The sequence below is a fragment of the Gymnoscopelus braueri genome (assembly GCF_963280865.1).
Source record: "Gymnoscopelus braueri genome assembly, chromosome: 21".
In the NCBI taxonomy this organism is placed as follows: Eukaryota; Metazoa; Chordata; class Actinopteri; order Myctophiformes; family Myctophidae; genus Gymnoscopelus; species Gymnoscopelus braueri.
In genome coordinates, this window is record NC_137623.1 from 29,305,641 (window position 1) to 29,322,825 (window position 17,185).

Sequence of the window (17,185 nt, forward strand, 5' to 3'; positions counted from 1 at the left end):
GAAAAGATTTGGGTGGTTCTTGACATGAAAAAGTTTGAGAACCAGTGGTCAATTCCATGCTTATTAGAACATTGGTTCTCAAAGTGGGGAGGAGGAGTTCCCCAGCAAACGTATAGCATCACAATCATTTTAACCACTTTATCCATTTATAATGTTGGCTATTCATAAAATAGCAGATCTACAAGCTCACAGCCGTGCCGCACTGAGAGCTTGCATATCTGCTATTTTTGAAAATGTTTGGAAAACTTTGAATAATTTAGAATTTCTTTTAACATCTTCTCATCTGGGGGTCCCTGGCACAGACTATTTTCAGATGGGGGGGTCCGGTCCATGGCCAAATAAATATCCAGTTGGGGAGTTTGACATGACGTTTGAGAACCACTGTTAGAAGACAGTTGGGTGGCCCAACAACCGAATAATCAGCCAATCGCAGCACAGCGCATCCGTCAGACGATCTCTCCGAGCTATGGGATCAACACCCCTACCGACCGAGTGCAAGGCCCTCCCCGTAGCCGTTGCACGGTGGCCCCAAAGCGGGGCTGCTGCGGTTGGCAACACGGAGCAGCCAGGTATGGCTCTTAGTGGCTTCAAAGAAAGCAGCGGATATTTAGGTGGTTAAACGTAGGCTTAAAGAGCCTGTTCTGCACATCCTGACCTACAGTCTACAGAAACCGACACATGGCCTATGCATAGCCTAACCACACACTCACATGACTGGGTAAACATTGCATATTTCGTTCGTGCTGCAATGTTAGGTTCAAGGCTAGCCCTGAAACATGACAGTCATGGATGAACTTCAACCTGGTGTTTGCACTTTCTCCCCTTTTGGCCCATACATCTACATAAACGTTCAGATTTCAAATATAATGTACTCACTCCATGGCCACGGATGTTACAATTCTGTACGGGCCCATATAAGTACACGTATATTCAATATTGTTCAATGAAAAGCATTTTAATCCGATCGGTGGCCATTTTCTCATAGAGTTATAATGTATGAAAGTGCAGTACACCTCCCAACCGATGGGGTCGCGTAATTGAAAGCATATGGCGAAAATACAAAAAATGGCCACCGATTGGATTAAAATGCTTTTTATTGAACAATACGGGTACTTCTGAGGGCCCGTACATAATTGTAACATCCGTGGCCATGTGGTAAGCACTTTATATTTGAAATATGAACGTTTATGTAGATGCACGGGCCATAAATGGAGAAAGTGCATACACCAGGTTGAAGTTCATCCATGACTGTCATGATATGACAGTCATGTTTCAGGCAGGGCTAAATAAATCCCAGTCTGGGGGTTTGTGTGACGCGCTCCTGCGCTGCCTGTCAGACGAGGAAGTGAGGTTTTAAACGCACGCCCATTTCAGTTGGGAAAAAAAAACGTTGATCAGATACAGTCAACAGACTTTCTATAAACATGCGAACGCCTCTGGATGTGGGATAACAGCTCGCCAACCGTCGCTGATTTCGGGGGTAGCAGGTAAAGAAGACCCCTGTGCGTCTTGGAGGAGGGGGGGGGGGGTCTCTGTTTAATACGCGCGTTGTTGAAATGTTATTAGCTGGAGGCCTGCCTGACAGTCTAGAGTCTACCATCTTTATTTTTTAATCGCCGTTATGATTATCTAGGCCCCGATTGCTAGTTAGTTGTGTTCGGTGTCACTGTTATGATCACCTTCAGCGGGTCACCTTTACATGCATGTTAACATACAGTGTCGGCTACTGGCCAGATGTGTCAGCATCTGCTGAGCGCCCCGTGTCGCACCTGCTTGCATGCGCGATGATGGTGCATGCATTTAGCTGACTGTTTCTCACCTCCCGACTGATCCGAGATTATAGGAATGGGACGATAATGGTTGTTATCGTTTATTGTGATAAGAAAAACGCTCAGAAATTGTCACAATAATTGTACCGCGGAGATTGACATTTATCGTGAAATTGTCCTCCGTCATACACTATAGAATGAATTAGCTTTTGTTGAGCTGCAAAGAGCGCATTTGGTACGCTCTTATTTCACTCTACACACAAATCGATATCTAAATTGTAGATGTACAAGCTCACAAAGCGTTGCAATGCAACGCTTTGTGAGCTTGTAGATCTGCTATTTTTGGCTAACGCCCCCCCCCCCCAGAATAGGGATGCTGGGGCTGGGGGTTCAGGTGGTTAACAAAAGTGGCATTTTAAGTTTTAAGCATATTTTTGATTATGCGATAATATCGTTGATCGCAATAATTTTTGCCACAATCATGTAACATGTCATTTTCATATCATCCCATCCCTAATTGAGAACTTCCATTAGGCTACTACATTCATGTGCTGGTGTACATTATATTATGTTGATGATGTAGCTTTATTAAACAACACCATCCTTCCTGACCTATGACTGCTTCTTCTCAGGTGAGGCCTTAATTAAATGCGAGGTGGTTCAGAATCAAGAAGTTGTTGCACGGTGTGTTGCATTGGTTCTCAAACCTTTTCATGTCAAGGACCCCCAAATTTATATATATTTGGCCGTGGACCCCCACCTGAAAATGTTTCGTGCCAGGGACCCCCAGAAGAAAAAAATGTCCAAACGTTTTTGATATTTTTCAAAATGTATCAAAAATAGCTGATGTACAAGCTTGTAGATCTGCTTTTTTTGAATAGCCAACATATACATGGATAAAGTGGTTAAAATGATTGCGATGCTATGTTAACTACTTTTGAGGGGACCCCCTGGAACCCCCCCGCCCCCCAAGGACCCCTGGGGGTCCCTGGACCCCACTTTGAGAACCAATGGTGTGTTGGACGGTTGGCTGTAGGTCCTTGCGCACAATTCACGACTGAAGGCTATGGATTGATATTTATGTGTATACCAAAGATACCCAGGCATGCATTTTGGGGGTTAGGGTTAGGGTTAAACCCCTAAATCCCTAAATGTTACTTCGCTTCGCAGATATAAAGCGCGTCTACACTCTTAAAGGCGATAAGTGTTCAAATTGCTGGAGTCACTTCATTAGCCTACAGGTCTATAATTTAGTTCACTAATTCAATGTATCAAAAAAAAATCTGGTATCTGACTGTCATACTGTTGTGCCACAAATAGTAGGCAAATATTTATATATCTCAACCATTCACTAAAATCAATAGGCTATCATAGGTCAGACAGCACAGTACAGTATTTCTATCCTTTGTACAAAGGAAAATGTCAGAGTTGTACAGTATGAAAGGTGTATGCTATCTAGAAAAAATGACAGCAAAATCAAAATGACTGTATAGGTAATTAAAGTAATAATGATAAAAATAGGCAATTCATGTTTGTGATTTACAAAAATAGCAAATGGTGAACTTCAGGTGAGGATGTATTTCATAAATGGGTGCATTGTTTGTTTGGAAATAAACAATAGAGATCTCCCTTGTTGCTTATTAATTCATCTGTGTGTTCCACAGTGTGATAAACATTTGAAGGATGGAGAGAGAGCCGGTCCGGCAGAGCCAATCAGATCATGGGAATGCCACCAACGGTGCAAGCCGCATCAACAACACCACCTCCACCACTACCATCAGCACCACGCCCACCCCCACCCCGCCTCGACTCACCCCCAACCCCACCCTCCTGGACTCCACTCACCCCACCGCGCAGACGCCCACCTCCTCCCCCCCTCCCCCTCCTCTCACCCCGGCTCCCTCGCTCTCCGTGTCACACGTCCCCAAAACGGTGGCGGCGGCGGCGGCCGTCGCCGGGGCTCCGCCCCCCCACATCCTGGCCCCTGCTCCCCCGAGGCTCACCTCCACCGGCACCCCCATCCTGCGCACGTACTCCCGCCCCATCCTGCCCTCCCCGATGGCCGCGCCCAAAATGCCCTCCTCCGCCCCGGCGGCGACGATACTCGCCCTGAGCTCCTCGTCCTCCCTCCGACTCTCCGCTCGCTCCCCCCTTGCGTCCAACGTGTCCTCCTCCTCCTCATCCTCCTCCCCCACGGTGGCCAGCACTCCTCCTCTCCCTTTCTCTCCCACTGCGTCCTCCGTCTCTCCTTCTGTAACCCACGGCGATGCCACGGCGCCGCCCAAGGGTTCCGCCGTCCTGACCAATGGGAACGCACGGCCCATATCCACGCATACCTCCACAGCCATCACACCGTTCCACACTCCAGCCAGTCCGACCGGCAGACAGGTAGATATCCAATGCGCATGTAAAAACGTGTGGACACACACGCACACTTACACATACACACACACACTGACACACATGCACATGCACAGTACTCAACCACAGACTAGCATTCATAGTCGCATAACTGCATGCATTGACAAGCATGCTGGTGCAATATGTTTTAAGTGCAAGGCAAACAAACACCTTCACAGAAGATATAGGTTATGTACACATACAGTACCAGCTCAGTGGAGGAGTGTCCGTCCTGCGATTGTGAGGTCGGGGTTCAACCCCCGGCCGAGTCATAACAAAGTCAAATAGTACCCAATGCCTTCCTGCTTGTCAGGGTTGGATTACGGGGGTAGTCCCTGTGACATGCTAGCATCATGTCCAGGACGACTTTATGTCAGTATTGCCAAGATACATAATCATTTTCATAATTTCTCATAATTATCATGCTTGTTTTGAGTGTAGCATATTTGTTTAAATGTATCATGTTATCTTTTACATTAAGTATTTATTTCATAAAATACATTTGCTAATCAAGATTTTGTATATTTTGAAAGATGGATGTGAACTATTCGTATGTTGAAAGTGTATTAGTAAAAAAAACACATTTTGCACACATGGTGATGTGGTTGGCAGTTGAAACAGGGACTGTTGTTTGAGACGACTGTGAAAGTGTGAATCTCTTTGGTCACGGGGTCAGGCCTTGTTTCAGTTTCAGTTTGGTATTTTCATTTCCTCTGTTTTCTTTTATCTGATGTCTTTGGCTTCCAGTCCACCCACAAACATGCATTGATCGTTCAGAGCTTGTTATACACGTGGCTGTGTGTGCATTCATTCACATCCATGTCTGTCTCTGTGCCACATGGGTTTGCATATGCTAAGCACAGCATTCAAAACTCAACATTTGCATTGTTTGTTTTTGTCCCCCTGTGCGCATGCACGTTCATGCACACAGTTTGTCTGTCTAATGATATACTGTATACTTAGTTGCATGCCAGTGACGTGCATCGAAAATAGCAAATCTACAAGCTCACAACGAATCGCGACGTGATATGCGGTGAGCTATATGTCTGCTATTTTTGTTGTGCGACACGATGCGCAGCAAAGTCTAAATCACGCCTAAGAAATGTCAGCATAAGGGGCCGTGTCCACTGAGGCTTTTTTTCCTGGCTGAAAACGCCAAAGCACAGAGTTGAAAATATTTCAGCTCCAGCTTCACGCAGCTTCAAGCTGATAAAAACTCCACACGTGAACACACCAGCGCAATGTAAATGCTCAGCGCCACGCCACGCTGCTGGTGTTACCAAAAACTCGGCACTCGCATTGTAAACAATTCAAAACATACGCTGCGCTCAGAAGAAAAAAGACATCTTGGTGGACACGCCCCCTACTATAAGTGTGCAGATATCCTCACTCTAAACCCCCCCACCCCACATGCCCCCCCTTTTGTTCCAGGTGACACAAGCTCTAGGCACACCTGGTCTTGTGAGAGCCAATCAGATCCCCACACCTGTCAGACAGAGGGTATCCCAACAGGCATTGCTCCTGGGGAAAGGCCTCAAAGGGTCTGGCCAAGACCAGGCGCTGCTCAGAGCTCAGATGGTAAACACACACACACACACACACACACACACACACACACACACACACACACACACACACACACACACACACACACACACACACACACACACACACACACACACACACACACAATATATACTTAACCATCTTTGGAAAAAAGTATCCCCTGCTGAACGCATACAAAACTATACATTTTATCATTTCAAACAAAAGCACTCACTTAGTGATTGTGACAATATAATTAAGCTGTAAAACATGATATAATATTGTGATAATACCACGGTTAAACACCTGTACAGCTAAATTTGTGTGCTATAATCGCAACATATCATAGCCTGCCCTCAACTAAGTGTATTGTTGCATTTATAACATGGTTTCTGGCAATTAGCAACCAGTTTCAGCCACAATTCAACCAGAAACATTATGGTTGCTAACCCAAACCTCTCAGGCATTTTGCTGTGCATGGGGAGTTCAATTCAACCATGGTATAATGCACAGTGTAAACACTCAATCATTTGCAACACTGAATACGTAATATAATATAATATCTGAATATTATATGTCTCATATAGGCGATCTACAAGCTAAAGAAGAAGACATCTATAAAAAACATTTCACCTACAATTACATGACCAAAATACTGATCGATTATTTTACAAAATAATCAATTATCGATTATCTTTTATAATTGATTAAATTGATTATTTTGATTAACTGTTGCACTCTTACTCTCAAGCACTTGCTTGAAGGCTCGCTGTGCGTTTGCCTGCCTCATTCTCCTCTCCTTTCTTTCTGTCCTGCTCTCTGTCTGGCAGCTGATTCTCACGTCTGCCATGCGACCTAGCCCTTCCTCTTCCTCCCGTCCTTCCTCTTCCTCTACCCCTTCCTCCCATCCTGCTTCTGCTCAGGTGAGCCGCTCTGCAAGTGTACGCACGCCCGTGTGTGTATGCGTGTGTGTGTTTGTGTGTTTGTGTGTTTGTGTGTGTTTGCACGTGCAGGTACCACAAACAAATGTTTTTTCAGTCTTAAAGGGAAGTATCTCTCTTTTAACTCCTCTCCTCTCCTCTCCTCTCCTCTCCTCTCCTCTCCTCTCCTCTCCTCTCCTCTCCTCTCCTCTCCTCTCCTCTCCTCTCCTCCTCAGCTCCAGAGTCTAACCCTGAGGCCTCCTCCTCCAGGGATGCTCACCATCCCTCCTTCTCTTCGTCTCAAACGTCCCATCTCCTCCTCAGCGCCCCCTCCCCTCTCTCGCGGTCGCACCCCTCTGTTCCCGCCCCTCAGGCCACGCCCACAGCCCGGCACCACGGCAACGGAGTGCCTGGCCATGCCCATTCGTCCACACCTGTCAGTCCCGCCTCCCAGTAAGTTGCCATGGACGGTGATAAAGAACATGTGGCATTTGCATGGTGTGTTTTATTTGTTTGTGTACTTTGTTGTGTTGTGTTTGTTTGTGTTGTGTCGGGCTGCAACTATCGATTATATTGATTATTCAATTGATAACTTTTTTGATTAATCAAATAATCAATTAAGCACTAATTCACCCAACATATGACTTATTTTCTATCAATTACACACCCCATGAAGCCTTGAATTCATGGAGATTTGTTTGTTTTTGTCGCATTCCTGAGCCAATAATTTGACGACTGGCGGAGTCAGAGATTTTATTTTCACCAATAATGACAAGCCCACATTTTGTATGATTGATTAATTCAATTAGTTTGATTAATGTGTTTGTTTGTATAATGTGTTCTGAACAATCACTGTCTTTTTTCCTCTTTTTCTCTCCCTTTCTTCCTCTCAACTGTCATTGTTTCTTTTGCTCTCGTGTCTCCTATTACCGCTCTATTTTTTATGCTCTGCTTAATTTGTTCTCTCTCTCTCTCTCTCTCTCTCTCTCTCTAGCTCTCTATACTCCGGTGAGGGCCGTCCCACTGAGACCCAGGCTTCATTCTCCTAATGGCCACAGTGGGGCGCCCATAAGGCAGAGTCCAGCTCTTCAACCAATCACCGCCTCCACTCCCGCCCACACCAGTCAAGCCCCTCCCATCAACAGGCACCTGGTCACCCTGAAGGCCTGTCCGTTATCTCAAGCCAACCAATCCCAGCATGCCGCGCTGTCCATGGCCGCCTCCCCGTTCGAGCGCTCGCCTTCGGCGGCCAGGCAGCTGCAGATCATCGCCCTCTCCTCGGGCCGCCAATCACAACAGGGCAACAGCGTGCATGCCGCGCACGCCTCGGTCCAATCCGCTCCCTCCACGACCGTGGAAACCCCCGAACCCGGCGGCCAATTACAGAGGACTTTGGGCAGCGGAGACACGCCCCCTCTCCTTCATCAACCTCTGAACCCCTCAATGCCAAAAACAACTTCTTCTTCTTCTCCTCCTCTGTCCTCACCCCCCGCTCTCCTGTGTCCTTCATCCCCTGGAGGTCTTTCCTTTGGCCTGGCTCCCCCACAAACTCACGGCCTCTTGGTCCGTCAAGGGGAGAAGCAGGGGGGGGAGGAGCAAAGAGAGAAGGGGAGGGGAGGCGCGGAGTGCGGGAGTGCAGAGGAGGACATCGTGGGAAAGGACATGAGGGTGAACGTGAGAGATGACCAAAGAGGAGCGGAGGCCAAGGAGGAGGAGAGGAAGGGTCCGGCGAGCAACATGAAGACGACCGTCACGGATCCACTGGAGCAGAGATCCCGAACGGTTACCGACCAGGTGGAGCGGATGGAGGTGACCGAGGAAGGAGAGAGGGTGAGAGAGAGGACAGTAGGAGGCAAAAAAGAGGAGGAGCAGGAGGTGGAGGGAAGGGAGACCCCCATGGACCAGGCCGAAAACCTGACCGTTAGGAACCTCCATCGGCACCAGAACTCGGAGCCCAACAACCCGGAACCAAACTCGCACCCGGCTACGATCCAAAACAGCCTGCCAGAACCCAAGGCCATGATGCCGGGTCTAGTAGCAACAAGCTCGGTCCCAGAGCTGTCTGCACAGAACCAGAGGCTGGCGGAAGCTCAAAGGGAACCAATCAGTCACGAGGACCTCTGTGAGAACATGTCCACCCAGTCTGACAACCAATCAGGTGGAAATCACAAAACACAGCTTAGCTTAGCTGAGTCTATCTTTGCTAGTTCCGTTTCATTGTGTATGTACTTTGTCTATGTATTTGCACAGCAATAAAACTCAGTGATAAAACACACAAAAATGAGAACACAGTCCGTTGGAATAATAGCTTAAAAGGCAAAAGACCTTTTTTATATCAGAAGCTTTCCAGTTTGACCTTTATTTCTCTTCCAAACAGTGCGCACGCACTGTATATACTATACATAGCACACAGACACATAATACAGTATATATATATACTGTATATATGTCCCAGTATGATTGGAAAACCAGTCAGATTGAATAAGGTGCACTCGTTTTCACCGACGGAGGTGTGCCGTCCGAAGGTGATCCAGCCACGAGAGGCACCGCCGAGCGGGCTTAGGCGAGCGAGTCACCGTGCCAAGCGTTGCGCCACGGGGGAGCACGGGAAGTGAACTCGAAGAAAACGAGTACTCCTTTTTCAATCTGACTGGTTTTCCAATCATACTTTAACATATATGTAAATATATATTTAAATATATAAACATATATACTGTACATAGAGGCTCAAATGTACATATACATAATGCATATAGTTGCTGGCTGGCAAAAAAAAACGTGTATCCTTCATATTTCATATTTCAACTTATTATATTATTTATGTTTACGGAAATGAATGTCCTATTTCATCGTACAAGAGTTTCCACCCGACAGCGACGATATGCACATACATACATGTTTGCATGCAGACTAGTGACAATAAAGTTGAAGTCTGATTCTGTATAATAATGACACAGTAGTCATCTTGTTATGCTTACGTCTTCCTCTCTCTCTCCGCTGCCTCCAGCTCTCTCCAGCCTCTCGTCACAGTCTCCCCCCTCCTCCCCCTTCATCACCCCGTCCTCAGACCGCACCCCCTTCCTGCCTCCCACCTCCGCTCAGCCCGCCCGCCCGGCCAACCTCAGCCTGCCTCGGCATCAGCCCGACAAAATCACCCAATCGCAGGGAGAAGCCGAGAAGAACCTCGACCGGTCAGAGGATGAGTCCGAGGGCAACGAGCGTTGGGCTCCGAGGCCGTGGCCGGAGGGGAGGCAGGTGCTGACTCACCTGGTGGAGGGTTTTGTCATCCAGGAGGGACTGCAGCCGTTCCCTGTATGTACCAACACACACACACACACACACACATTTGTCAGGACAATTCACGTGAATAGCCATGTCAACAATTTTAGATCAGCAAATTTACGGATGCCATTTTATTTCCTTTTTTGTCATTTTTAACCCTAAACCTCAAGCTGAAAATCTAATCTTCAAGATCACAAGGCGTCGCTGTGCTATGACACTGGCACGCAACTAAGTATAAATCGGGCATAACTCCGACCGTAACCAATAAATCTAACCTCTAAATGCCTAATCCTAACCCATCCCCAAACTGAATCCTTACCTCATTGTAAGCATAACTCCCCAAACCATAAAACAACCTTTTCTCTTGTGAGAACCAGGAAAATTTACCTCACAGGTCTGTCTCTCTTGTAAAAGATATTTCTGATCTCAATGAGAGTTCCTGGTAAAATAAAGGTAAAAAAACAACAACCACCATCTATTTCACCAACCATTCTCAAATTCTACTGTACTTGTACGGACATTTGGCCATCATAACGATAGTAGTACAAGTACACACACACACACGCACAAAAGCGTACACACACACACACACACACACACACACACACACACACACACACACACACACACACACACACACACACACACACACACACACACACACACACACACACACACACACACACACACATACAAGCTGTGTAGCATTAAAGGTCACGGTTAACCACCCTATTCTGAGATAAGAAATGTGGAAGATCATGTTTGATTCTCACGCACTAAACACATCAACCAGTTAGACAACTAACTGGTGAAATACATCCTCTTCTCAGCCAGTACTTGTTGCGGTTCAGTTGTAGCTTTGATTGTCCCGCCTACAGGTGAATCGCAGCTCGCTGCTTGTTGAGTCTGAACAGTCGGCGAGTCCGGCGACCACACCCCAGGAAGTGAACGGGACCAATGGGACAGCAGTGTTCCCCGAGACCCAGCAGCCGGAGCGATCGGAACAGGAACACTCCACCGACACGGACGAGGGAGAGGGAGAGGGAGGAGCTACAGAGGACCCTGGTGGGACCAGTACGTTTACTGGAAATTAGAAAGAACTTTAGCCTGGTCAAAAGAAGATATTTGACAATATATAATATATATCTATAATAAGCAAGGTAATCACGTACATACAATGCAGAGAGACAGTGTAGTGCCTCAAGAAACTAGGATCCAAGGTAAACCAAGAACCTGGTATTATATCAGTCTAAACAATATACTATTGAAATTGCAATCTTTACATTGAAACTATAGGTTACCAGGTAAACAATGAACCTAGCATGCTATCTAAATTACATTAATTGTGGTGTTTCTCTCTCTGTCTCTCTCTCTCTCTCTCTCTCTCTCTCTGACTCAGGTCAGAAGGACAAAGTGGTGCTGCACTGTCAGTTCTGTGGGAAAAGAGGCCACGCCCACAACTTCATGCGTTCCAAGCGCTTCTGCTCCACTTCCTGTGCACGAGGGTGAGCAGAGCATGTGATTGGCTAAAACCCAGCAAAGGGGCCTATCTTCTATAGATATTATAGATATTATAGCCTCTATGTACCTGAAACGAAAGAAAAAAAAAATTGTGTGGATTGTTTGCACCGGGCCACCGTTATCTTTCATGGAGATTAAATGTGAAAAAACGACACGAAAATGCAAACTATTAATTTGGTGATGCCTCATTCATACAGGTTTTATTCACGGTGAAAAAAATACCTTGTTTTCGAAAAAATAAATACGCCGCTTTATCGCTGTGTAACAGCAGTTTAAATTAATGCAAATTGATCTCAGAAAAGAATCCCTTCTGGCATGTAAGGACCTTAAGTCTATATAATAGACCACTGGTTCTCAATGTCGGTCTGAGGACCACACCAGGGACCTTTATGGGTCTGTAACTCTGAGAGCATACAGGTCCATTTGGTTCCATTTGTGCGCTCTCAGAGTTAGATTAACACTGAAGATTTTCAACAGTGTAGATTGGGGTCCCGGAGATAAATATTTATATCAAATGGGGGTCCATGGCCTAATGCATATCTAACTGGGGGTCCATGGCATTAAAAAAACGGTTTAGAATAACTGTAAGACAGTTCACCTCCAAACATTTCACGAAATGTATTGTAACGTGACACGTGCATTGTGAAATGTCAGGCAGGAAGTGGTGGAGCCACACACACACACACACACACACACACACACACACACACACACACACACACACACACACACACACACACACACACACACACACACACACACACACACACACACACACACACACACACACACACACACACACACACACACAGGTGTCAAGTACAGAGCACACAGGCAGACAACCTGTGCTCACCTCTGTCTTTATGTCTGTGTTACTTTTTTTCTCACTTTCTCTCACCTATTTCCGTTTTCTTCTATCTGCTCTCTTCCCCTCTTGCTGTCTCATGTTTTCACTCTGTCCCCCTTTTATATCTGTCTCCTCCATCTCTCTCTATCGCTCTCTCTCGCTCTGTCTCTCTGTGTGTCTCTCTCTCTCTCTAGGTTTAACGTTCGTTTGACTAAGCGTTTGCGGGCTCTAAGTGCAGGCAGTCGCCCAGAGAGACCTAGACCACCTCTCCAGCGGGCGGAGTCCGTCCCTGGGAAACCCCTTCTATTGCGCCTGGTACAAACACACCCACTTACTCAAAACAGAAAGCAAATTCTAGCCAATTTTAATATTGATCAATTCAGTCTCTGTATCACTTGGGCTATGCAAATAGAAGAACAAAATATATCTCATATTATGCTGCAAAGGTTGGCCTCCAGACAATGATTTATATTTTATTGTTAAAAAGATGGGTTTCTTTGGACCCTAGAAATACATTATCACGTTTTATTTATTTATTTTTATATAACTTTCCACACTCAAAACCAACAACTGCATGGACAATAAAGTCAAAATGGTCACTGGTGAACAAATAGAACAAACAGGAAGAGGGAGCCACCAGTAATTGCCAAAGACACAGAATGTATTAGGGAACTAATGTCACACAAAATGAAGTCCAGTCCACAGCCACTCTCTCTGCAACATGTTGCAGGTCAGCACAGTTTGGGGACTCGGTTGCAAGTAGTTGCAAGTGGTTGTAAGTTGCTGCAACTTGTTGCATTGCAAATCATTGGTGTGGATTGGGCTTTACGGCCCAAAAGGGCTTGATTTTTTTTTACATTTTCTTTTACATTTCCCCCTATAATGACAAGCCCAAAATAGGGATTGGTTATTCATCGATTGTTTTATTTTATTATTAGTTCCGATTAACTTTTTCAGTCACGCGACTCCCTCCAGCCTCGGGTCCTGTGGACCGCCACTCGGCGAGAAGCGGAGGAGAAGGGGGAGGGGGAGGAGGAGGAGGACGAGGACGAGGAGAAGGATGGAGAGGAGGCGGATGAAGAGGAACCTGCGGTTGTCATGACAACCAAGGCGGAGCGCCGGGGCGCGGCGAGGAGAACGAGGAGAACGGCGTCGGAGCCGGCCATGACCACCACGGCCCCGACGACCCCGACCACCACCTACAAGCCTGTCCCCGCCCACTGGAGCGTGGAGGAAGTGACGACGTTCATACTCACACTGCCAGGTAGCTTACCTACAGAAAATACATTTTACAACCAAGAAGAGACAGACACGGACCGCCTGTAATTATGCACCACTAGTTGAGAAACTAAATGACCTGGTGAGCTAAGATGACGCGTCAATGTTGTCCTTTACTGGGAAGTCGCAGGTCAAGAAGTTCCACAAAAGGGAGTTAGAATCTCAAGAAGGGGAAGTATTGTGCAACGAATTGTATCAAGCCATTAACAGCCATTATTTCATGTCAAGCTTTTCCCCCCACACCACGCCTATTAAATCAAATATTTTCTTAAATTTGATGGACTATTTAAATCTATAGAAATGATTACTATCAGAATATAGAGCTAATAACACTTATTTTAACAAAAGAAAATCACACACACACACACACACACACACACACACACACACACACACACACACACACACACACACACACACACACACACACACACACACACACACACACACACACACGTTTGATTTATTGAATATTTTAAAAGTACAGCAGCACAATGGGTTAAAAACATCAAATGGCTGAGACACAAAAAAGCCAAAGGCTTGTTTCCATTCTGGGCCATTAAACATTCAACACTCAAACAAACTGGACAATTAACAGTGCGACAAACAACAATACAAAAAAATATTAAATATCTGCTGCTAAAATACTGTACTAAGGATTTATAGTTATGTAACCATACATAACCCTCCCAGGGTCTCAATCTCAACCTCTTTGCACACGACAAGCTCTGTCATAGTAAACCTGTGATTTACGCTACGGCTTGGGGACTGGGGTGTTGTAATAGTTAACACATGACCGCAGCCAGATGACTAATCAAATTAAGCGTTTCGCAAAATGCTGAGGCTTGTAAATTATGTGTGTTTGCGCGAGCTAGCTTGCATGGCTTCTCTGTTGCTAAAATCACACAGTTGAGCTGGAAGGCTGCAGTGCATTCAGCAAGCGGTCATAGGTGCTTTGGGTTAATATGAAACCAATCCACTTTATTTCCATTATGGATTAAGACACTCTTTCTATGTTCTTATGCAGTGTTACAAATGAAATCTTTCCATGCGACTTGGTTCATGCAACATACAGCTTCAGTGTGTGTCATCCCCTCCAATTAACAGAGACATTCCATGCAGCTTAGTTGCATTCAGCTGAATGAAGCACTTTGAACATTTTGCAAAGAGCTTCATGCAGCAACCAATTAAAAGGCTGATATCACGTCATGTGACTTTCAGTTGCGTACTGCTGTGACCAGCTGATACTCATTTACTACGATGAGCCGAAAGCGATGGACCCAAGAAAAATAAATCATAATGACATGATTTGTTTGTTAAATTTTTACCGAATACAGATCTATAAAATACATTTGGAAAGGTTTTGTGATTGGTTGTCAAGTTGCATGAACCTCAGGCAACTAACCAACTCTACCAAGTTGTTTGTATATTTTCAAAAACCGGGACCCATAATCACTTAAAACCAATAAAAAATGAAAAAAGAACATATCTACAAGTTCACAACCCATAGTGATGCGACGCATTGTGAGTTATTTTAGCTACTTTTAACAATTTCGTAGCCATTTTCTTTTTCAGGATGGGGGACAATTATTTTAGCATGCCTAGTCAAACCTTTCAACAGAACAGAACATGATACACATCTATGTTATTATTTTAACTGTGGTGAAAACCGGAACATTTTGGCAGTGAGTGTTGAAAACCCAGCTTGAGACCCTCACAATCCCGGTCACTGGTTTCTCTTGTGGTTGCAGGCTGCAGCGAGGTCGCGGAGGCGTTCAGGGTGCAGGAGATTGACGGCCAGGCCCTCCTGCTGCTGACCGAGGATCACCTGATGACCAGTTTGAACATCAAACTGGGACCAGCGCTCAAGATCTGTGCTCACATCAACGCACTGAAACACCAGTGAACGGCGGAGGGGGGGGGGGGTTATGGGTAGAGAAAGCAAAAGAGAGAAAGAGTGAGAGAAAAAGAAGAGAGAGAGGAGGGAGGGAGGGAGAGAGAGGGAAAAGTTCACGGGAGCGAGGTTTGAACTTCACAACTGTGTTACTGATTGTGGTACAATTCCATCCGTGTGTGCGAGCGTGTGTGTTTGTGTGTAAGTGTGCGTGTGTGTGTGTGTGTGTGTGTGTGTGTGTCAGAGGGAGAAAGAGAGAGAGGGGTAATATGACATGGCAATAAAAGTTAAAGCTAGAATCACTTGAGCAAAACATTTCTGTCTTGAGTCTGACAGAGAAATGGTTCGACGAAGAGTGGGAGAGAAGGAAGGGAGGGAGAGTGTCAAATATAGGAATAAAACATTTGAAAGCTTCCAAGGGCCCACGATGACAGGGCTCCTTCAAAGATTCCACAATTCCTAGATTGAATTGTTTAATAAATAAATAAAATACCAGCTCAGCGGACGACGTGTGGTTAGAGAGTGTCCGTCCTGAGACTGGGAGGCTCGGGGTTCAATGACTTCAATCCCCTGCCGAGTCATACCAAAGACTATAAAAATGGGACCCAATGCCTCCCCTGCTTGGCACTCAGCGTCAAGGGCTGTATTGGGGGTAAGTCCCTGTGACATACTAGCGTCATGTTCAGGGGGTGTACTTTGTACATCATGTGACATACTAGCATCATGTCCAGGCGTACTTGTGCATCAAGCTGCCTAACGCTGCAGAAACAGGAGATTGGCTCCTGAACTAAAAAGCCACATGGCTCTGGAACAGTTGGTTCCCATGACTACTTACCTTACTTTATTGTTAAACAAATATAGGGGGTCCATTCTGATATGTTGTCATGGCGGCCCCCCAGAAGTCCAAGCACCTCTCCTGTGGAATGAGGACCTGATGGAAGCCAAGTCCATAAAAAGAAATCAATGATTTTTAATTTATAAGATTATAAGTTGAGGGTGGCCTTAAGAGATGGGAGACCGTTGATGTGAATGGCAGCGAGGGTGGAGTAAGGAATCCGATGAGAAGTGGCAGTTAGCCATTTTGGAACCTCCATCTGTAGCAGGAGGATGGAGAAGATTTTTTTGTATCTTTGTGTATATTTTCCAAAGCGGCTGGAGAGTGTAAATTTGAAGCTATTTCAACGAAGGATTTTGAACATTTAATATATGAAAATTTGTCTATTTTAGTTTTTTTAGAGCGTGAGGTCAACGAGAAAAATCTATTCAGTAGAAAATCATAACCGGTGTGTGCAAAGAAGAAAAATAACGACAAGTAGACTTTGTAAGTGATTAATCAAAGTTTCATGTTTTATATCACGTTAACCTCTGGACAAAAAGTATGTCTGTGGATTTGAAAAAGGTCACTATCAGGGTAGAGACTGATGTCTTTAATTGTCACATTTTTATCGTATCCTGCTCGAAATTATTTAATAAATGAATTAATCAAGTAAATGCAATTTGCTTTTCGTTTTCTTGAACCTAAAATGGTGGAGAGGGTGTTGGAATGAGATGCCGTTACGTTACGCAGCACTAGAGGGCGGTGGTGAGTAGGATCATGTTAAAGGGGGAGTTCACCCAAAAAATTACTTCTTTTCTATCAATTGCACACCCCATGAAGCCTTGAATTCATGGATTTATTTTTATTTTTGTGGCATTCCTAAGCCAATAATTTGATGACCCGGTGTGTATC

General features: G+C 45.4%; 1 protein-coding gene across 4 annotated transcripts; it reads left to right on the forward strand.

Moving 5' to 3' along the window:
• Positions 1 to 1,364: 1,364 nt before the first annotated feature.
• On the forward strand, positions 1,365 to 15,495 carry LOC308077505 (polyhomeotic homolog 3). Of its 4 annotated transcripts, none has more exons than XM_080418234.1 (12): positions 1,365 to 1,487; positions 3,434 to 4,184; positions 5,601 to 5,747; positions 6,545 to 6,637; positions 6,871 to 7,087; positions 7,629 to 8,792; positions 9,642 to 9,946; positions 10,795 to 10,990; positions 11,316 to 11,421; positions 12,479 to 12,599; positions 13,242 to 13,548; positions 15,314 to 15,495. In XM_080418234.1, exons 2-12 carry the CDS (start codon positions 3,453 to 3,455, stop codon positions 15,466 to 15,468), a joined length of 3,543 nt encoding a protein of 1,180 aa, XP_080274360.1. In that variant the 5' UTR covers positions 1,365 to 1,487; positions 3,434 to 3,452; the 3' UTR covers positions 15,469 to 15,495. The 4 variants fall into 4 exon arrangements, with proteins under 4 accessions (XP_080274360.1, XP_080274359.1, XP_080274361.1 ...); XM_080418233.1 differs by having other exon boundaries at positions 3,434 to 4,157; positions 6,871 to 7,132; XM_080418235.1 differs by having other exon boundaries at positions 3,434 to 4,157.
• Positions 15,496 to 17,185: the final 1,690 nt, after the last annotated feature.